An 18,156-nucleotide genomic window follows, 5' to 3' on the forward strand; every position below is an offset into this window, starting at 1 on the left:
TTGACCAAGTTAACCTTGAGTCCCTCTCATTTCCCTGAAGGTTGGGGGTGGGGCTGAAAGTCCCAACCCTCTAATCCGCCATCCTAGAGCTACTTAGGGGCTGCCAGCCATCAGCCAACTAATTAGCATACAATAAGATATCATTTTTTGGAGATTCTAAACATTTTAAAAACTGTATGCCAGTAAGCAGGGTCAAGGACCAAATACACATTTCACAAAATCACACCTGTATTAGACCATTTTCACACTGCTATAAAGAACTACCTGAGTCTGGGGAACTGATGAAGGTTTAATTGACTCACAGTTCCACAGGCTTAACAGCAAGCATAACTGGAAGGCCTCAGGAAACTTAACAATCATGGAGGAAGGGAAAGCAAGCACCTCTTCAAATGGAGGCAGGAGAAAGCATGAAACGGGAAGTGCCACACACTTTTAAACCATTAGAGGGCTGGAACTTTCAGCCCCAACCCTTGAGTACTCACTGACTGTCAGGAGAACACAAGGAGGAAATCCACTCCCATGATCCAATCACCTCCCACCAGGTCCCTCTCCAAACACTGGGAACAATTAAAGATGAGATTCGGGTGGTGACACCCAGCCAAACCATACCAACACTTGTATACCAACTCAATTTTCAAAATTTCAAAATTTTGAAATACAAAATTTAAAGAAATGATACCTTTTACTCTTGAAAACATCTCCTGTCACTCAGGCTGGAGTTGCAGTGGCATGAACATGCACTGCATCCTCTACCTCTTGGGCTCAAGTGATCCTCCCACCTCAGCATCTGGAGTAGCTTGAACTATAGCTACATAAATACATACATTCAGTCAATCATTTACTTTTGTAGAGAAGGGGGTCTCACTATTTTGCCCAAGCTAGTGTCAGTCTTCTGAGCTCAAGCAATCCTCCTGCCTCAGCATCCCAAAGTCTTCAGACTACAGGTGTAAGCCACTGCACCTGGCCACACTTTTCAGTAGCATAAAATATGTGAAGTAAAATTAACAAAAGATGTGCAAGACTTATTTGAATAAAACTGTAAAACTTTATTGAGATATTTTTAAGTCAAATATCGAATATGAAAACAGTTTGCATTCTTTCAGCTTCTCTTCGTTTAAAACTGTGGTTGCCCTTCATGTGTAACAGAAACATAACAGGAGGGAATATTACTAGCAGAACTGTATTTAGATGACATTAAAGGTATGCAAAGTTTTGGTTTTATGCAAAAGACTAAAACTGTAAGCCTAAGTGTCACCCTATGGCTAACATTCAATAAGACCCCTGTAGGGACTTTGAAGATAGACTTCCATGTCCTTCGCCCACTTTTTGATGGGGTTGTTTGTTTTTTTCTTGTAAATTTGTTGGAGTTCATTGTAGATTCTGGATATTAGCCCTTTGTCAGATGAGTAGGTTGCGAAAATTTTCTCCCATTTTGTAGGTTGCCTGTTCACTCTGATGGTAGTTTCCTTTGCTGTGCAGAAGCTCTTTAGTTTAATTAGATCCCATTTGTCAATTTTGGCTTTTGTTGCCATTGCTTTTGGTGTTTTAGACATGAAGTCCTTGCCCATGCCTATGTCCTGAATGGTAATGCCTAGGTTTTCTTCTAGGGTTTTTATGGTTTTAGGTCTAACATTTAAGTCTTTAATCCATCTTGAATTGATTTTTGTATAAGGTGTAAGGAAGGGATCCAGTTTCAGCTTTCTGCATATGGCTAGCCAGTTTTCCCAGCACCATTTATTAAATAGGGAATCCTTTCCCCATTTCTTGCTTTTGTCAGCTTTGTCAAAGATCAGATACTTGTAGATATGTGGCATTATTTCTGACGGCTCTGTTCTGTTCCATTGATCTATATCTCTGTTTTGGTACCAGTACCATGCTGTTTTGGTTACTGTAGCCTTGTAGTATAGTTTGAAGTCAGGTAGTGTGATGCCTCCAGCTTTGTTCTTTTGGCTTAGGATTGACTTGGCGATGCGGGCTCTTTTTTGGTTCCATATGAACTTTAAAGTAGTTTTTTCCAATTCTGTGAAGAAAGTCATTGGTAGCTTGATGGGGATGGCATTGAATCTGTAAATTACCTTGGGAAGGACATGAACAGACACTTCTCAAAAGAAGACATTTATGCAGCCAAAAAACACATGAAAAAATGCTCACCATCACTGGCCATCAGAGAAATGCAAATCAAAACCACAATGAGATACTATCTCACACCAGTTAGAATGGCAATCATTAAAAAGTCAGGAAACAACAGGTGCTGGAGAGGATGTGGAGAAATAGGAACACTTTTACACTGTTGGTGGGACTGGAAACTAGTTCAACCCTTGTGGAAGTCAGTGTGGCGATTCCTCAGGGATCTAGAACTAGAAATTCCATTCAACCCAGCCATCCCATTACTGGGTATATACCCAAAGGACTATAAATCATGCTGCTATAAAGACACATGCACACGTATGTTTATTGCAGCATTATTCACAATAGCAAAGACTTGGAACCAACCCAAATGTCCAACAATGATAGACTGGATTAAGAAAATGTGGCACATATACACCATGGAATACTATGCAGCCATAAAAAATGATGAGTTCATGTCCTTTGTAGGGACATGGATGAAATTGGAAATCATCATTCTCAGTAAACTATCGCAAGAACAAAAAACCAAACACCGCATATTCTCACTCATAGGTGGGAATTGAACAATGAGAACACATGGACACAGGAAGGGGAACATCACACTTCGGGGACTGTTGTGGGGTGGGGGGAGGGGGGAGGGATAGCACTGGGAGATATACCTAATGCTAGATGACGAGTTGGTGGGTGCAGCACACCAGCATGGCACATGTATACATATGTAACTTACCTGCACATTGCGCACATGTACCATAAAACCTAAAGTATAATAATAATAATAATAATGATAATAATAAAAGAAAAAAAAAAAAGAAGATAGACTTCCATGCATATACAGTATCAACTTTTTTTGAACCCACCCTGCTTTCTGTGCTCTACAAGAAAACCAAAAGACAGTCTAAGGTCAGAACACATCAAATCAAGTGAACCGAATAAAAAGTGGCTCAAAGTGGAAAGCAAACATTGTGTATACATTTACTAAAAATATCACTGATACACAAAACATCTAAGAAAAAAAGGAATTTACAAAATTGTATAATTTAGTATTTTGGCTTGAAATAATAGACTGGATGTTTGACAAGCTCCTGGGAAACAGTTAATGTCACATCAGGAACTGCATAAGTACATTGGATGGAAAAGCCCGTACTGTATTTGTTTTGTCTCTGTGGCACAAAAGTGCAAAAATGTAGCTTTGAGCTAGTTTACACTTCTGTGGATTTTAAGGTAAAGTAACTATTTGTCCAAGGTTATGATGTCAATATGAAGAGTGCCTCTTTTTACACCTGAAAGTATTCCCTTTTGTAAAATAAATTACATGGTCACATTCATTTTAATCTATCACTATCATTTTAGATAGAGGCATATATCATGAACAATGGGGAAAAAAAAAGAAATGGAGGCAGAGGAAAATGGAAAAGGAGAGTAAGACATCTTTAAAAGGCAAATATTTGTTTCTAGAAGTAAGTGTTTCTGAGTGTCAACTGGAAAATTTCAGAAGTTCCTCCACAGTGTTTGTGATGTTTAGATATTCAGGTATTCCTGAGATATATTTACTAATGTATGCATTCCTAGTTTATCAACCATTTTGTCCATATTTTGAAAATACTAGAGTTCAAGAATATATTCACTTTCAATTATACCATATATTGAGTTCTGTTAGGGTCTTGTTTATATTCTGTGTTGAGCTTTTACCATTTTCTTCAGGATTATGTAAACTATTAGATACTCTATTCATAGCTATTTTTAAAAAGAACAATATTGCAATTTATTGCTTTTGGATTATGTTTCCTTTTCCTAATGATTCATACCATTTATTCACTCCCTCTTTCCTTTTCCCTTAAGTTTATTCTGTGGGTCTTCTACTACTACTTTTATTTATTATTATCACTTTGTTTATCATGTAATTTGCTATTTTAATAAGATATGCATTTAAGGCTATGATCTTCCTAAGAATACAATGGAGCCTTGTTCAATAGACTTCTGGAAATCGTCTGAAAACTAACTTTTAATGTAAATGTCTAACGGAATGATTCAGCAGTGCAGAGTAAACGCATTTAGGTAATTTCTTCCCTAAACATGGAGTCCTTCCTTTACATTCAGAAGCTCTTCTAATTAACAGTCAGCAATTTGGAAAATATGCGTAAAAAATACTTATATCGACTACTCAGGAATTAGTTCCTTATGGTTTTTGAACTTTAAATGCTATCATCTGATGTCTCCTGCCTCAGCCCCCCAAGTAGCTGGGACTACAGGCGTGTGCCACCATGCCCGGCTAATTTTTGTATTTTTAATATAGACAGGGTTTCACCATGTTGGCAAGGCTGGTATCAAACTCCTGACCTCAAGTGATCTGCCCGCCTCAGCCTCCCAAAGTGCTGGGATTACAGGTGTGAGCCACCGCACCTGGCCTGAACTCTGTTTTTAAAGGGGCAGTAATGTTCTCTCTTTGTATTATCAAAAGTACAATATTATGAACAGTGAGTATCAGCTATCTAGGAATCTGAAGCCTGCTTCATGAATAGCATTTTAATAACGATTTAAATATAATTTTCTGAAGGATTAGATGAATGTATTGGTGGGTCTATGACAAACATAGTCCTGATGCCCATCCCCTGTTGAAAATGTTTTAGTTAAAATTAATTAAAGTTATTCTTAGGTCCAACTGTCCTATATGTGACCTTCCATATATAAATCCCATTAAGAAAAAAGTACTAAATATAATAGCAAAATCACTGTCTTCCAGTGAAAGTATGAGAACCTGAGTTCAAAGAAATTACTGGGCATTGCTGATGGTCATATTCTGGAAACCTCTTAAGAATGAATTGCTAAAATAATTCATGGCCCAAATTCTGTCAATGTTTACCTTGAAAATGCTACCCACTGAGGACATAATTTGTCTCAAGATAATCTTATCACACTCTGAATTTTCTAATTATAATAGTATTTAAACAACATTTAAAAGTCCCTTAAAATCACACTAATATAGCTATCTGCATGCCAGTGTCCTGAATTATCCAGCTTTTCCACATATACTGCCAGAAATACCAAAGAAAGAGAACAGTGGCTGTCATTCATTGAGCTCTTTTCTGGAGTTGCTATCCTGCTTCATTGAACTGTGTTTTCTTGTGAGGCAATATTGAAGTACCTTACCGTACAGACACATTTGAGTATTAAACATTTTAAGCAAAATCATTCACGTTTTCTAACAACATAGATGGTAGGAACAACGCAAATCTTGGAATGTAATATGAGTTCTATCTCCATTAGTCAACTCTTCTTCATAGGCCTCAATCTCTAAGCCTCAGTTTTCTTATTTATTATATAGAAAGGACTATATTTTCAAGCATACAAAATACATTTCAAGCAAAAAGAGAAGATTCATTATATTCAGGGACTGCATGAAGCTGCAAAATATCCTCTTCCCTTTTCCAGCCAACTGTCAGCAAATGTTTGAGATCCTTTCCTAATGTTTTGTTTCCTCCTGTTACTGGTCATGGCATAATGCATGATGCACACATAGGCCTCCTTCCCCCATAGACATTCTTTCTTTCCCTTCCCAGCACCTTGAATTTCAGTTGTACCCTGATCTCTGTCATGAACAGGTGTAGGATCCTGATTTTTAGTTTGTGGTTCCTCTTCTTGAGGCTCTTCATGACTGGGCTCCAGGGGCTAGGGGTATATATGTGTGTGTGCAGATAAAAGGTTTTTTCCATTAATACATGTCAATAATATAAATATGCAGAATACAGAGTTTTTCCTGATCATGAATAAGTCTAGAGACATTTCTCCAACACTATTCCATAAACCTATTCTTCATAAAGTTATTCTTCCCACAGAGAGGTTACTCTAAGACAGTTACCCTCAAGGGCTTTGGAAGCCATTTTAATTTATGTTGGGATGAATTTGTGTAATCTGTTATGAATAAACACGAGGAGAGATTCATGTGCAAAATCTGGGGAGCACAGATCATCCATCCAGGCAAAACCAGAACATAATATTCTTGGGCTAGTGTTTCCTTATGAGATGCTATGATCATTTTTTATCAGCATGGGATACTTTTATCGGTGCATCTATAATAGTGCAACAACACTACCACAAAAAGAAATTTCTGCTAATAGAAAACATTGAATGTTAAGTCACTCACATGCATAGGCCCAATCAGCTGAAGAGGTTGTAAATATCATCTTGGTCTAGGCCTAATATGTTGGTCTTCCTCGCCAACTCATATTTCACTCTGCAAACACAATACTATGATTGGGAAAATGCACTTGAAAGGACAGCTATATTTGACCACTTTCATGGACAAATGTTAACTTGCAAAATTTTTTTAAAAATTTGCAAACACTTTGAAAATCCCAGGGCAAGTATAAGTGTGTGTGCCTTCTGAATCAAATATTCGTAAAGCCACTTAAGGTGGTCAAGCTAGCTGAGCAATGTCTTAAGGCTCCTGGCAAAAGACAGGATATTTCCGATGAGGTTTTATTTCACAACTGAACTCTGCTCTGTGAAGACATTTAGGAAAATACAGTTAGAGAATTAAAACTACAGTAACCACGGCTTTTGTCACACATCCATTTTCTAGGCCCATTTCCCCTGTAAAATCAAGTTTTGTTGGAACACACAGTCCCATTCGGACATCCAGGGTGGAGTTGTGAAGTTGGCACACAGAACAGGGCACTCTTCACTGGACAGCTCTGCAGGGTGCTCAAGAGATCTCGGGCCTGGTCACCAGCCCCCGGGGTTCCCAGTTCCCAGGCCCTTTCCTAACCATCCACCTCCCTGCTTCCCAGGTCTCCACCAAGGAGTCTGGAACGTGTCTTCTGTTGAGGGTTCCAGGTGCTTCCAGGACTAAGAAAACTCCAATAGCTCCCCCCAGCACTCTCCTCATCTTCACCTGCACCCCCTCCAGTCTGTGGCCCACCTTCCTCCTTCATTCTGAGTGCCCCACAAGGCCCATGGCGATGCTATTACACCAGGAAAAGGACGAAGACTCTTCACCCTCCAAGGTCAGGGACTATGCTGTCCAACGCTCCAGAAGCCCACTGGCTCCTCCCCACACTCATTCAGACTTCAACTCCTGAGAAGCCTGGTCTGAGGATCTACCAGCTGGGTCCGAATTGGGGAGAAAGGATCCAGAATGCAGGAACGCAACCCTCACACCCTCACATCTCCACAGAGTTCACCACGCGGGCAAAGGGATCGATTGGAAGATGTCCAGTGAACATGCATTGAGGTGGGCATTCAAGGAGCATGCAAAGTGAGATTGGTGCCTGGTGCCCAGCCTCACACCAGCCCATTTGGCACCCTGTAGTCCTGCACGCTTTCACCCCCTTTCAGGTCCCCATTGAGGACTTTGGAATCCATCCTCTGTGGGCAGTTTCATATGCCTCCAGGATTCAACCACCACAAATAATTTCCCCCTTCAAAACTCACTCCATGTTCGCCAGAACCTCCTCTGCTCTATGACCCTCCTTCCTCCCCTGTCCAGGCCCCCCACCACAGCAAGGCCATAGCTGCATCACTGACTGTTAGGAGAAAACCGGGGACCTCAAAGCCCTTCTCCCTAGGAGGTCCTGGACCATGCCCACGGGCTCCTCCTCACATTCACTCACACTTCAACTTCTGGGAGGATTGATCTGAGGATCTACCGACTTAGTCGTAGTCAGTGAGACGGAAGGAAGTCATGATGCCTACTTGCACAGCTCTGCAGAAGACAGCAAGGCGCATGGGCAACAAGGGACTTGGGCAGCAAGGGTCGTGCACACTGAGTCAAGCACATACAGAGCAGGCCAGGGTTTTCCCACTGTCCCCACACCCACATCCCTAGGCTGCTTGTAGTAGAAAGAAAAGGACTTAGGAGATTTTTTTTTGTCTCTCTCTCTTGTCCAACCAGAAACTTTGGGAACAGACAGTCCCATGCCATTCTTAGTGGAGGATGTGTCTCAGAAATATCTGACAGAAATAAGGAATTTTATGTCTATACATATATACGTGCTTTTTCCTCAGTGTATTGCTGTGTCACCCAGGCTGGAGGGAGGTGGCATGACCACATCTCACTGCAACCTCTATCTCCTGGGCTCAAGCCATCCTCATGCTGCAGCCCTCTGAGAAGTTTCATGTGTTTTTTGGCTGCATAAATGTCTTCTTTTGAGAAGTGTCTATTCCTATCCTTCACCCACTTTTTGATGGGGTTGTTTGTTTTTTTCTTGTAAATTTGTTGGAGTACATTGTAGATGCTGGATATTAGCCCTTTGTCAGATGAGTAGGTTGCAAAAATTTTCTCCCATTCTATAGGTTGCCTGTTCACTCTGATGGTAGTTTCTTTTGCTGTGCAGAAGCTCTTGAGTTTAATTAGATCCCATTTGTCAATTTTGGCTTTTGTTGCCATTGCTTTTGGTGTTTTAGACATGAAGTCCTTGCCCATGCCTGTGTCCTGAATGGTATTGCCCAGATTTTCTTCCAGGGTTTTTATGGTTTTAGGTCTAACATGTAGGTCTTTAATCCATCTTGAATTAATTTTTGTATAAGGTGTAAGGAAGGGATCCAGTTTCAGCTTTCTACATATGGCTAGCCAGTTTTCCCAGCACCATTTATTAAATAGGGAATCCTTTCCCCATTGCTTGTTTTTGTCAGGTTTGTCAAAGATCAGATAGTTGTAGATATGCGGCATTATTTCTGAGGGCTCTGTTCTGTTCCATTAGTCTATATCTCTGTTTTGGTACCAGTACCATGCTGTTTTGGTTACTGTAGCCTTGTAGTATTGTTTGAAGTCAGGTAGCATGATGTCTCCAGCTTTGTTCTTTTGGCTGAGGATTGACTTGGCGATGTGGGCTCTCTTTTGGTTCCATATGAACTTTCAAGTAGTTTTTTCCAATTCTGTGAAGAAAGTCATTGGTAGCTTGATGGGGCTGGCATTGAATCTATAAATTACCTTGGACAGTATGGCCATTTTCATGACATTGATTCTTCCTACCCATGAGCATGGAATGTTCTTCCATTTGTTTGTATCCTCTTTTATTTCATTGAGCAGTAGTTTGTAGTTCTCCTTGAAGAGGTCCTTCATGTCCCTTGTAAGTTGGATTCCTAGGTATTTTATTCTCTTTGAAGCAATTGTGAATGGGAGTTCACTCATGATTTGGCTCTCTGTTTGTCCGTTATTGTTGTATAAGAATGCTTGTGATTTTTGCACATTGATTTTGTATCCTGAGACTTTGCTGAAGTTGCTTATCAGCTTAAGGGGATTTTGGGCTGAGACGATGGGGTTTTCTAGATATACAATCACGTCATCTGCAAACAGGGACAATTTGACTTCCTCTTTTCCTAATTGAATGCCCTTTATGTCTTTCTCCTGCCTGATTGCCCTGGCCAGAACTTCCAACACTATGTGGAATAGGAGTGGTGAGAGAGGGCATCCCTGTCTTGTGCCAGTTTTCAAAGGGAATGCTTCCAGTTTTCGTCCATTCAGTATGATATTGGCTGTGGGTTTGTCATTTGGCACTTTTTACTGAACAGTGGATAGACCTTTTAAGCAGTTCCTAGAATTAATAATAAAGTTATGTTCAACTTTTATCTTCCCAGGCAAGAGATTCTTTTAGTAATAAAGTTATGTTAATGAAGCCAGTAACTCTTGTTCATATAGTAAACTCTTGTTCATATAGGCAGTAAGCTGTGTGTGTGGTTTCAGTTCTCATTACTTACTTTTAGATAACTTATGAGTGTGGTAGGTCATATAGGAAAGGGAAGGAGAGGAAGGGGGTCTTGATTAGCCAGTAGCTTTTTCTTAGTAAATTAGGACATGTGTGTGTGTGTGTGTGTGTGTGTGTGTACATATATCCAATTCATACATAATAATTGTACATATTTACAGGGTACAGTGTGATATATTGATACACACACACAACGTGTAACGATCAAATCAGGATAATCACCATATCCACCACCTCAAACATTTATCATTTCTTTGTGTTGGAAACGTTCAAAATCCTCTTTTATAGCTATTTGAAAATATACAATAGATTATTGTTAACTATAGTCACCCTACAGTGCTATATAGACCACTAGAGATTATTCCTCCTATTTAGTCTTAATTTTGTATCCATTAGCTAAACTCTACCTGTTCATCCCCCACCCTTCCCAGACTCTGGTAATCTCTATTCCACTCTCTACTTCTATGAAATAAAAGCTTTTAGCTTCCACATATCAATGAGAACATTCAGTATTTATCTTTCTGTGTCTGGCTTATTTCACTTAATGTCCTCCAGGCTCACACATTTGAAGCCCATACATGTTGCCTCAAATGATGGGATTTCATTCTTTTATATGACTGAATAGTATTCCATTGTGTATACATACACTAATGTAAATTAGATTGTATTTTGTTTACTTATTTCTTTTTATTGACACATTGTTTTACATATTTATGGGGTACATGTGATACTTTGATACAAGTATACAAAGGATAATGGTTAAATCAGGGGATTTAGGATATCCATCACCTCAAACATTTATCATTTATTTGTGCTGGGAACATTTCAAATCTTCCCTTCTAGCTATTTTGAAATATATGATAATTTATTGTTACCGTTAGTCACCCTACTGTGCTATCAAATAGAAGTTATTCCTTTTGCTTAATTGTATGTACCCATTAACCAACTTCTCTTCATCCCACCCACCCCCTGTTCCCAGCCTCTGGTCACCAAAATTCTACTCCATTAGATCAAAATTTTTAGCTCCCACATATGACAGACAACATGTCTCGAACTCCTGAGTTAAAGCGATCCTCCTGCCTCTGCTTTCCAAAGTGTTGAGATTATACATGTGAACCACCAATCCCAGCCTCTGTTTTCTTTTAAGATGTATATTAAACTCACATTTGTGAGTTTTCTCCTTCAGCCAGAAGAGGAACACTGACTCTTTTATCTGCCCCTTGGAGGTAAATTTTTCTTTTTAAATAAACTATGACTCCATTGAAATTCTTATTTCAACCAAGTTTATGAAGCAATGTCTCATTTAAATTATCAGGGCTATATTATGGGAAGATTGAGAAGATTTGAAGCTCCTCCAACCCCAAATCAACTGAATCTTACTTGGTGACCTGAACCCTCACCTCTCTTCTGATTAGGCTATTTCTGCTTTGGTTGAAGATGTTCATGGATCCTGCAAGGAAAACTCAATTTCCCTAATGTCTTGACATTTCCTATTATCACCAAACCTCCAACTATAGTGGATCCTACTCAGGATAAATGTGGTTTTAAGTTTATATCCTGTCATAGGTTGTTATATAAAAAATAACTACAGGGATTTGCTAATTATATCTCCATTGTCTAGGTAATATACTTGGGAGAGGAAAAAAAGCATTGCTTCTCTTGTTTTTAGAGTGCTTGCCTTCCTCCCTCTGGCTCCCCTTGAGCAAGGGATGAAGCCATTTCTGGGGTCTGGCAAGTTAGCCTTATGGGCAGGGCATGTGGCTATTTGCTCATGGGATGTGACACTCCAGTAGGGTTGAGTTTAGCTGGATTCTGGGAAGACCATTTTATAAGGGAGTCTCTGTTGCAGATTCAGTTTTAAGGAGACCTTCTTCCACTGTGCAGGGCATAACAGGGTAATTGACTCTACTCCAGTAAGGGCTTCAGTTTTAATTAAATGGTCATATAAGTTTTAAGGTATCACGATCATGATTGATATTAAAACGTGAAAGACTTATACATCATAACCAGTGTGGCAAAAAAAAAAAAAAAATGGAGAGGGAAAGAAAACCATGAGTAAGGCATCTGGAAAAGCTAAATATTTGCTTCTAAAAGTAGTTGTTTTGAGGGACGAACAGCAAATTTCACAAGCTCATGCACAGTCTTTGTGATGTTCAGATATTCAGGTATGAAAGGTATATGTTAAATAATGTAGGTGTTCCTAGCATGTCAACCATTTCATCCATACTCTGAAAATATTAGTGTTCAAGAATGTATTCCCTTTCAATCATGCCCTATATTCAATATCTGTGTCTTGTTCATATTCCGTGTTGTGCTTTTTCCATTTTCCTCAAGATTGTTTAACCTACTGGATGCTCTCTTCCTAGATATTTCACAAAAGAACGATATATTAAATTTATTACATTTGGATTACTTTTCCTTTTGTTCATGATTCGTACCATTCATTTACTGCCTATTTCCTTTTCCCTTAAGTTTCTCTTGTGATTCTTTTTTTTATTTCTTAGTATTATTTTCTTGTATTATTTTCTTGTATCATGTAATTTGCTATTTTAATAGGATATGCATATAATGCTATGACTGTCCTAAGAATACAATTCAGGCTTGTTCAATAGGCTCCTGGAAATCGTCTATAAACTATCCTTTAATGTAAATAGTCGAATGGAGTGGTTCAGCAGTGTGGAGTAAAAACATTTAGATAATTTCTTCCCTATACGTGCAGTGTTTCCTTTAAATTCAGAAGTTCTTCTAATTAAGTCAGCAATTTGGAAAACATGTATGAAAAATACTTATGTGGACTACTCAGGACTTAGTACGTTATAGACTTTGAACTCTAAATCATATCATCTGATGACTCAAGGCAGAAACCTGTAATACATAACCTTTGATATGTTTAGAGGTTACCATAAGTGTCTTCAATCTAATTACACACAGTAGCTCATGAAGACTGACAGAAGGGCAGGGAGCATGCTTAACACAGGCATCTTACAACCACCTTGAGCCTGACTGACCTACATGCATGCTCCCTACTTCATGGGTCACAAAAACCTGTCTCTATTGATTTTATTACTCAGTCATTCAAGGCTTCACTGCGGGAAGACTTTAAAATGTAATCATTGGGTCCAGCGAGGGAGGAGGTTCACCCCTGTAATCACTCCCAACATTTTGGGAGGCCGAGGTTGGTGGTCACTTGAGGTCAGGAGTTCGAGCCCAGCCTGGCCAACATGGTGAAACCTCGTCTCTACTAAAAATAAAAAAACTGGTGGCAGGCATCTGTAATCCCCAATGCACGGGAGGCTGAGGCATGAGAATCACTTGAACCCGGGAGGCAGAAATCGCAGTGAACCGAGATTGGAACACTGCACTCCATCCTGGGCGACAGAGTGAGACCCCATCTGAAACAAAGATGCAATCATTGTTTAAGAGCCTGAGAGAATTCAGGATTTGACAAAATCCAAGAACACTCATGAAGATCTCCACACAGGAAAACAAGCATCAAGCAGAGTGCCTGCTCATTTTCTTAGGAACAATGAAATCTCTACTCAGATATTTTAATTGGACTAAAGCTGATTGTTATGATAAACAAATCATGAAAATCAGAATATCTGTGTATTCTCTCCAACAGAACCATAGCATGCAGAAATCAGCACTGAAATGGATTTTAATCTATCTGATGTGCATTCACTACTTTCAATAAAAGCAAAAATGGGTGTAGGATTTATGTGATTTGTCCAGAATCTCACAAATCATGTTGGAGCTGGTACTAGAATCTCCTTCAGAGATCAGTATATTTCATACAAAGTGGTATTACAAATGCGTTATTTATTTGTGAAAAGCAGAAATTACAAAGTAATCTGAAAATTGTTAGCTGTTGATTATAATGAGAAGTAAGAAAATGCTTTCCTATTTGATGGTTCAATATGGCTTTCACCCAATTTGTGTCTGTATCTGATAGTGTTTCAGCTTTGCAGTCAGGCTTCTGGGGTCTGAACCACCTTACAAATAAAGTCTGCATTTGAATTCTGTTTTAAAAGGGGCAGTAATATTCTCTCTTTTTATTATGAAAAGTGTAATATTGTGGCATACAGAAAGCACATAATTTTGAATCTTAATGGATGACATACCTCCTTCTGGCATTTTAAATTGCTCTGATTTTGTCAGAATCTTCCCCTGGACATCAGGACCATCTCCGCATTTATCTCCAGTCTTTGACTGAGACAGCTCCTGGAGATCAGCTTCCAGATCAGGCACTAAAAAATACCAAGGAAATCAACTGCAGCAGCCAAACCAGAATGATAAATAAGGAGATGATCCTATTCTTTTCCTCAGTGTTGTGCAATAAAAGCCTAGAGGCTACTGTGGTAATAAATGTGATGCAAAGATGTCCCACGTTTGTTTTCCTGTATTATGATATCTTATCTTAAGTGACAATCTGAGGATACGTCACAGCACACCTGCATTTCCCATACTTTACTATTGTGTATTATAAACACACAGCTACCTAAGAAAACTGAACACGGCCTCGCGGATAGCATTTTAATCATAACTTAAATGTAATTTTCTGAAGGATTAGATCAATGTATTGGTGAGCCTATGACAAATCCTATAGTCCTGACACTCATCCCCTGTTGAGGTATCTTGAAAATGTTGGGGTTAACCTTATTTAAAGTAATTCTTAGGTTGAAAGGCCCTATATGTGACTTTCCATACATGAATGTCGTTAAGAAAAAATACAAAATGTAACAGCAAAATCACTGTCTTCCAGTGAGAGTACGGGAACTGAAGTGCAAAGAAATTAATGGGCATTGTTGACAGTCATATTCTGGAAACCCCTTAACAGGGAATTGCTAAAATAATCCATGGCCCAAGTTCTGTCTCTGATTAGTTGGAAAATGCTATCTGTTGAGGAAACAGTTTCTGTTTCATGATAATCTTATCGTACTTGGAGTTTTCTAATTTTAAAAATATTAGAACAACTTTTAAAAGCCCCTTCAAAATCCTACAAATACAGTTACCTGTATGCCATTGTCCTGAATTATCCAGCTCTTATCAAACACATGGCCAAAAATATAAATCAAAGGAAACAGTGGCTGTCATTCATTGGCCTCTTTTCTGGAGTTGCTATCTTGCTTCACTGAACTGCGTTTTGTCCTGAGCCAATACCAAATTACCTTATAGTACAGACACATTTAAGTATTAAGCATTTTTAAGCAAAATCATTCACATTTTCTAAAATAGAAGGCGGGAAGAATGCAGACCTTGAAACAAAATATGAATTCCTTCTCCATGAGTCAAGCGTTCTTGGTAAGTCTCAACCTCTGATTCTCAGTTTTCTTATTTATTTATTTATTTTTATTTTTATTTTTATTTTTGGAGACGGAGTCTCGCTGTGTCACCGAGGTTGGAGTGCAGTGGCACAATCTTGGTTCACTGCAACCAATGCCACCTGGGCTCAAGCAACTCTTCTGCTGCAGCCTGCTTAGCAGCTGGGATTACGAGTGTGTGCCATCATGCCCGGCTAATTTTTGTATTTTTAGTAGAGACAGGGTATTTTTAGTAGAGACAGGATTTCACTATATTGGCCAGGCTGGTCTCGAACTCCTGACCTCAAGTGATCCGCCCACCTCGGCCTCTCAAAGCACAGGGATTACAGGCATGAACCACGACACCCAGCCTCAGTTTTATTTATAAAATGAGGTTAACATCCCTTTGCAAATGGGCTTTATTCAGGGTGTTATAAGGTAGGGCGACTTGGCACTCCACATGCTATTAAAGGGTGCTTACAACACTGTGAACACCATGGCTGAGAAGATCTCACTGCAACATCCTAAGAATATCAAGTTAAACTAGTGAAATAATGTACATTTTTATACAACCAATTAAATGGTTTCATCTGATTTAGGAAGGACTGTATTTTCAAGCCTGCAAAATGCATCTCGATGAAAAAGAGAAGATTAATCATATCCAGGGACTGCAGGAAGCTGCAAACTATACCCGTCACGTTTCCAGCCAACACTCAGCAAATGTTTGAGATCCTTTCCTAGTGTTTTCTTTCCTCCTCTTACTGGTCATGGCATAAGGCATGATGCACACATAGGCCTCCTCCCCCCATAGACATTCTTTCTTTCCCTTCCCACCACCTTGAATCTCAGCTGCACCCTGATCTTCTTCTGTCTTCTGACCAGGTGTACTATCCCGACTTTCAGCTGGTGGTTCTTCTTGTTGAGGCTCTGGCACACTGGGCTCCTGGGAAAAGAGGGTTTTGTGTGTGCGTGTGCAGATAAAAAATTTTTCTTATCAATGAATGTCAACGAATATACAGATTACATAGATACTTCTGACCATATGCATGTTTAAAGACATGCTGCAACACTAGCTATGTGCTAGTGTAATGTGCTATGAATAAGCACGAGGAGGAAATAACTAATCAAATCTGAGGAACACAAATTCCCACATCCAGGCAAAACCAGCACGTAGTCCTCTTGGGTTACATTTCCATCATGAGATGCTGCAATGGTTTTTTGTCAACATGGGAGACCTTTATCAGTGCATCTATACTAGTTCAACAGCACTATCACACAAAAAAAATTCTGCTAATAGAAAACATCAAATGTTAAGTCACTCACAAGCATAGGCCCAATCAGCTGAGCAAGTCGTAAACATCGTCTTGGTCTATATCGTCTTCCTCGCCAACTCATATTTCAGTCTGCAAACAGAATAGTGTGCACTTTGGGAGACTGAGGTGGGTGGATCACCTGAGGTCAGGAGTTCGAGGCCAGCCTGCCCAAAATGGTGAAACATCGTCTCTACTAAAAATAAAAAAACTTAGCTGGGCGTGGTGCGGGTACCTGTAATCCCAGCTAATCAGGATGCTGAGGCAGGAGAATCGATAGAACCTGGGGGCAAAGGTTGCAGCCAGCTGAGATCACACCATTGCACTCCAGCCTGGGCAACAAGAGCAAGACTCCCTCTCAAAAAAACCAAACCAAACCATACCAAATCAAAACAAAACAAAAGTCAGAATACTGTGATTGGAAAAATGGGGTACATGTGCAGGATGCGCAGCCATCAGATGGCTGGATTGTACTGTTTCACACTGTATTAGTTAGGGATCTGTAGAAGAACAGAACTGATGGATAGATGTGTATGTGAAGCAGGGTTTATTAAGGAGTATTGACTTACACAATCACAAGGCGAAGTCCCAAAATAGGCTATCTGCAAGCTGAGGAGCAAGAAAGGCAGTCTGAGTTCCAAAACCTCAAACGTATTGAAGCCAGCATGGCAGCCTTTAGTTTGTGGCTGAAGGCCTGAGAGCCCCTAGCAGATCACTGATGTAAATTCAAGAGTCCAAAAGCAGAAGAACCTGGAGTCTGATGTTCGAAGACAGGAAGCACGCAGCACGGGAGAAGTTGGAGGCTGGAAAACTCAGTAAGTCTAGTTTTCCATGTTCTTCTGCCTAGTTTATTCTAGTGGCACTGGCAACTGATTAGATGGTGCCCACCCAGATTGAGGGTGGGTCTACCTCTCCCAGTCCACTGACTCAAATGTTAATCTCCTTTGGCAACAACCTCTCAGACACACCCAGGAACAATACTTTGCACCCTTTGATCCAATCAAGTTGACACTTAATATTAAACATCACCTGCAGACCTGGACTTTAATGATTCCTGAGTGGCCTCATTCCAGCTTCAAAGGGCAGACTTGAATTTCTTGCCAAATTTGAACTTCCCTCTGCAATTCCTGTGGGCCATAACTCCAGACCTGCTGGATGAGTTCAAAGGATCATAATTGCATTGGTATTGGGAAAGTTGTGATGGAGCCCTTGTCACAAACAGGAAGCAGCAGAAAGTATGAAAGACATTGTAGAGACAAGAAGAGTTGCCTGATATATGACACTAGCAACTCTCTAGCTGCTAAGAGAGGAAACAGAGCTGGGACCAACACAGCCAGTCTACCTGTGAGAGGGCTCAATTTCCCACATGACTAGAGCTTCCCATCCTCCATGCATGGGAATCTATGACCAAACATAGATTTCCACAGGATATTTGGTGGGTGGGACAAAGTCTACAGCTTCTGAGCTGCTGGCAAGTTTCAGGGTACCAGAGTAAACACTGTCACGTGAGCTCAGATTGCTTGGTGGTTGAGGTCAAATTATTTGCTACCTACCATTTTCAGTACAACTCTCCCACTTGCCTCATAAAATGGGAGCACCATAGGGGAATGGAGGTCCCTGTGTATTCACAGGGAGGTCCCCGTGAATGCATGCAATGCATGACATTCAGCTATGCTGCAGCCCAAGCAAAGCCTCCACATGATATCAAGAGGACAA

At 39.9% G+C, this 18,156-nt stretch overlaps 2 protein-coding genes across 2 annotated transcripts in view; one reads left to right on the plus strand and one right to left on the minus strand.

The window, feature by feature from the left end:
• The window catches only part of LOC129024866 (X antigen family member 3-like), a 52,939-nt gene that overhangs the window by 23,645 nt on the left and 11,138 nt on the right, over window positions 1-18,156 (plus strand). The gene's annotated exons all lie outside the window — the stretch shown is intronic.
• On the minus strand, window positions 11,207-16,525 carry LOC129025399 (X antigen family member 5-like). The gene is made up of 4 exons (XM_054473219.1): window positions 16,454-16,525; window positions 15,968-16,073; window positions 13,952-14,077; window positions 11,207-11,280 (listed from the first exon to the last, which is right to left on the minus strand). The coding sequence occupies exons 1-4, from the start codon at window positions 16,523-16,525 to the stop codon at window positions 11,207-11,209; spliced, it is 378 nt and encodes a 125-aa protein (XP_054329194.1).

This window comes from Pongo pygmaeus, chromosome X (assembly GCF_028885625.2).
Source record: "Pongo pygmaeus isolate AG05252 chromosome X, NHGRI_mPonPyg2-v2.0_pri, whole genome shotgun sequence".
NCBI lineage: Eukaryota > Metazoa > Chordata > Mammalia > Primates > Hominidae > Pongo > Pongo pygmaeus.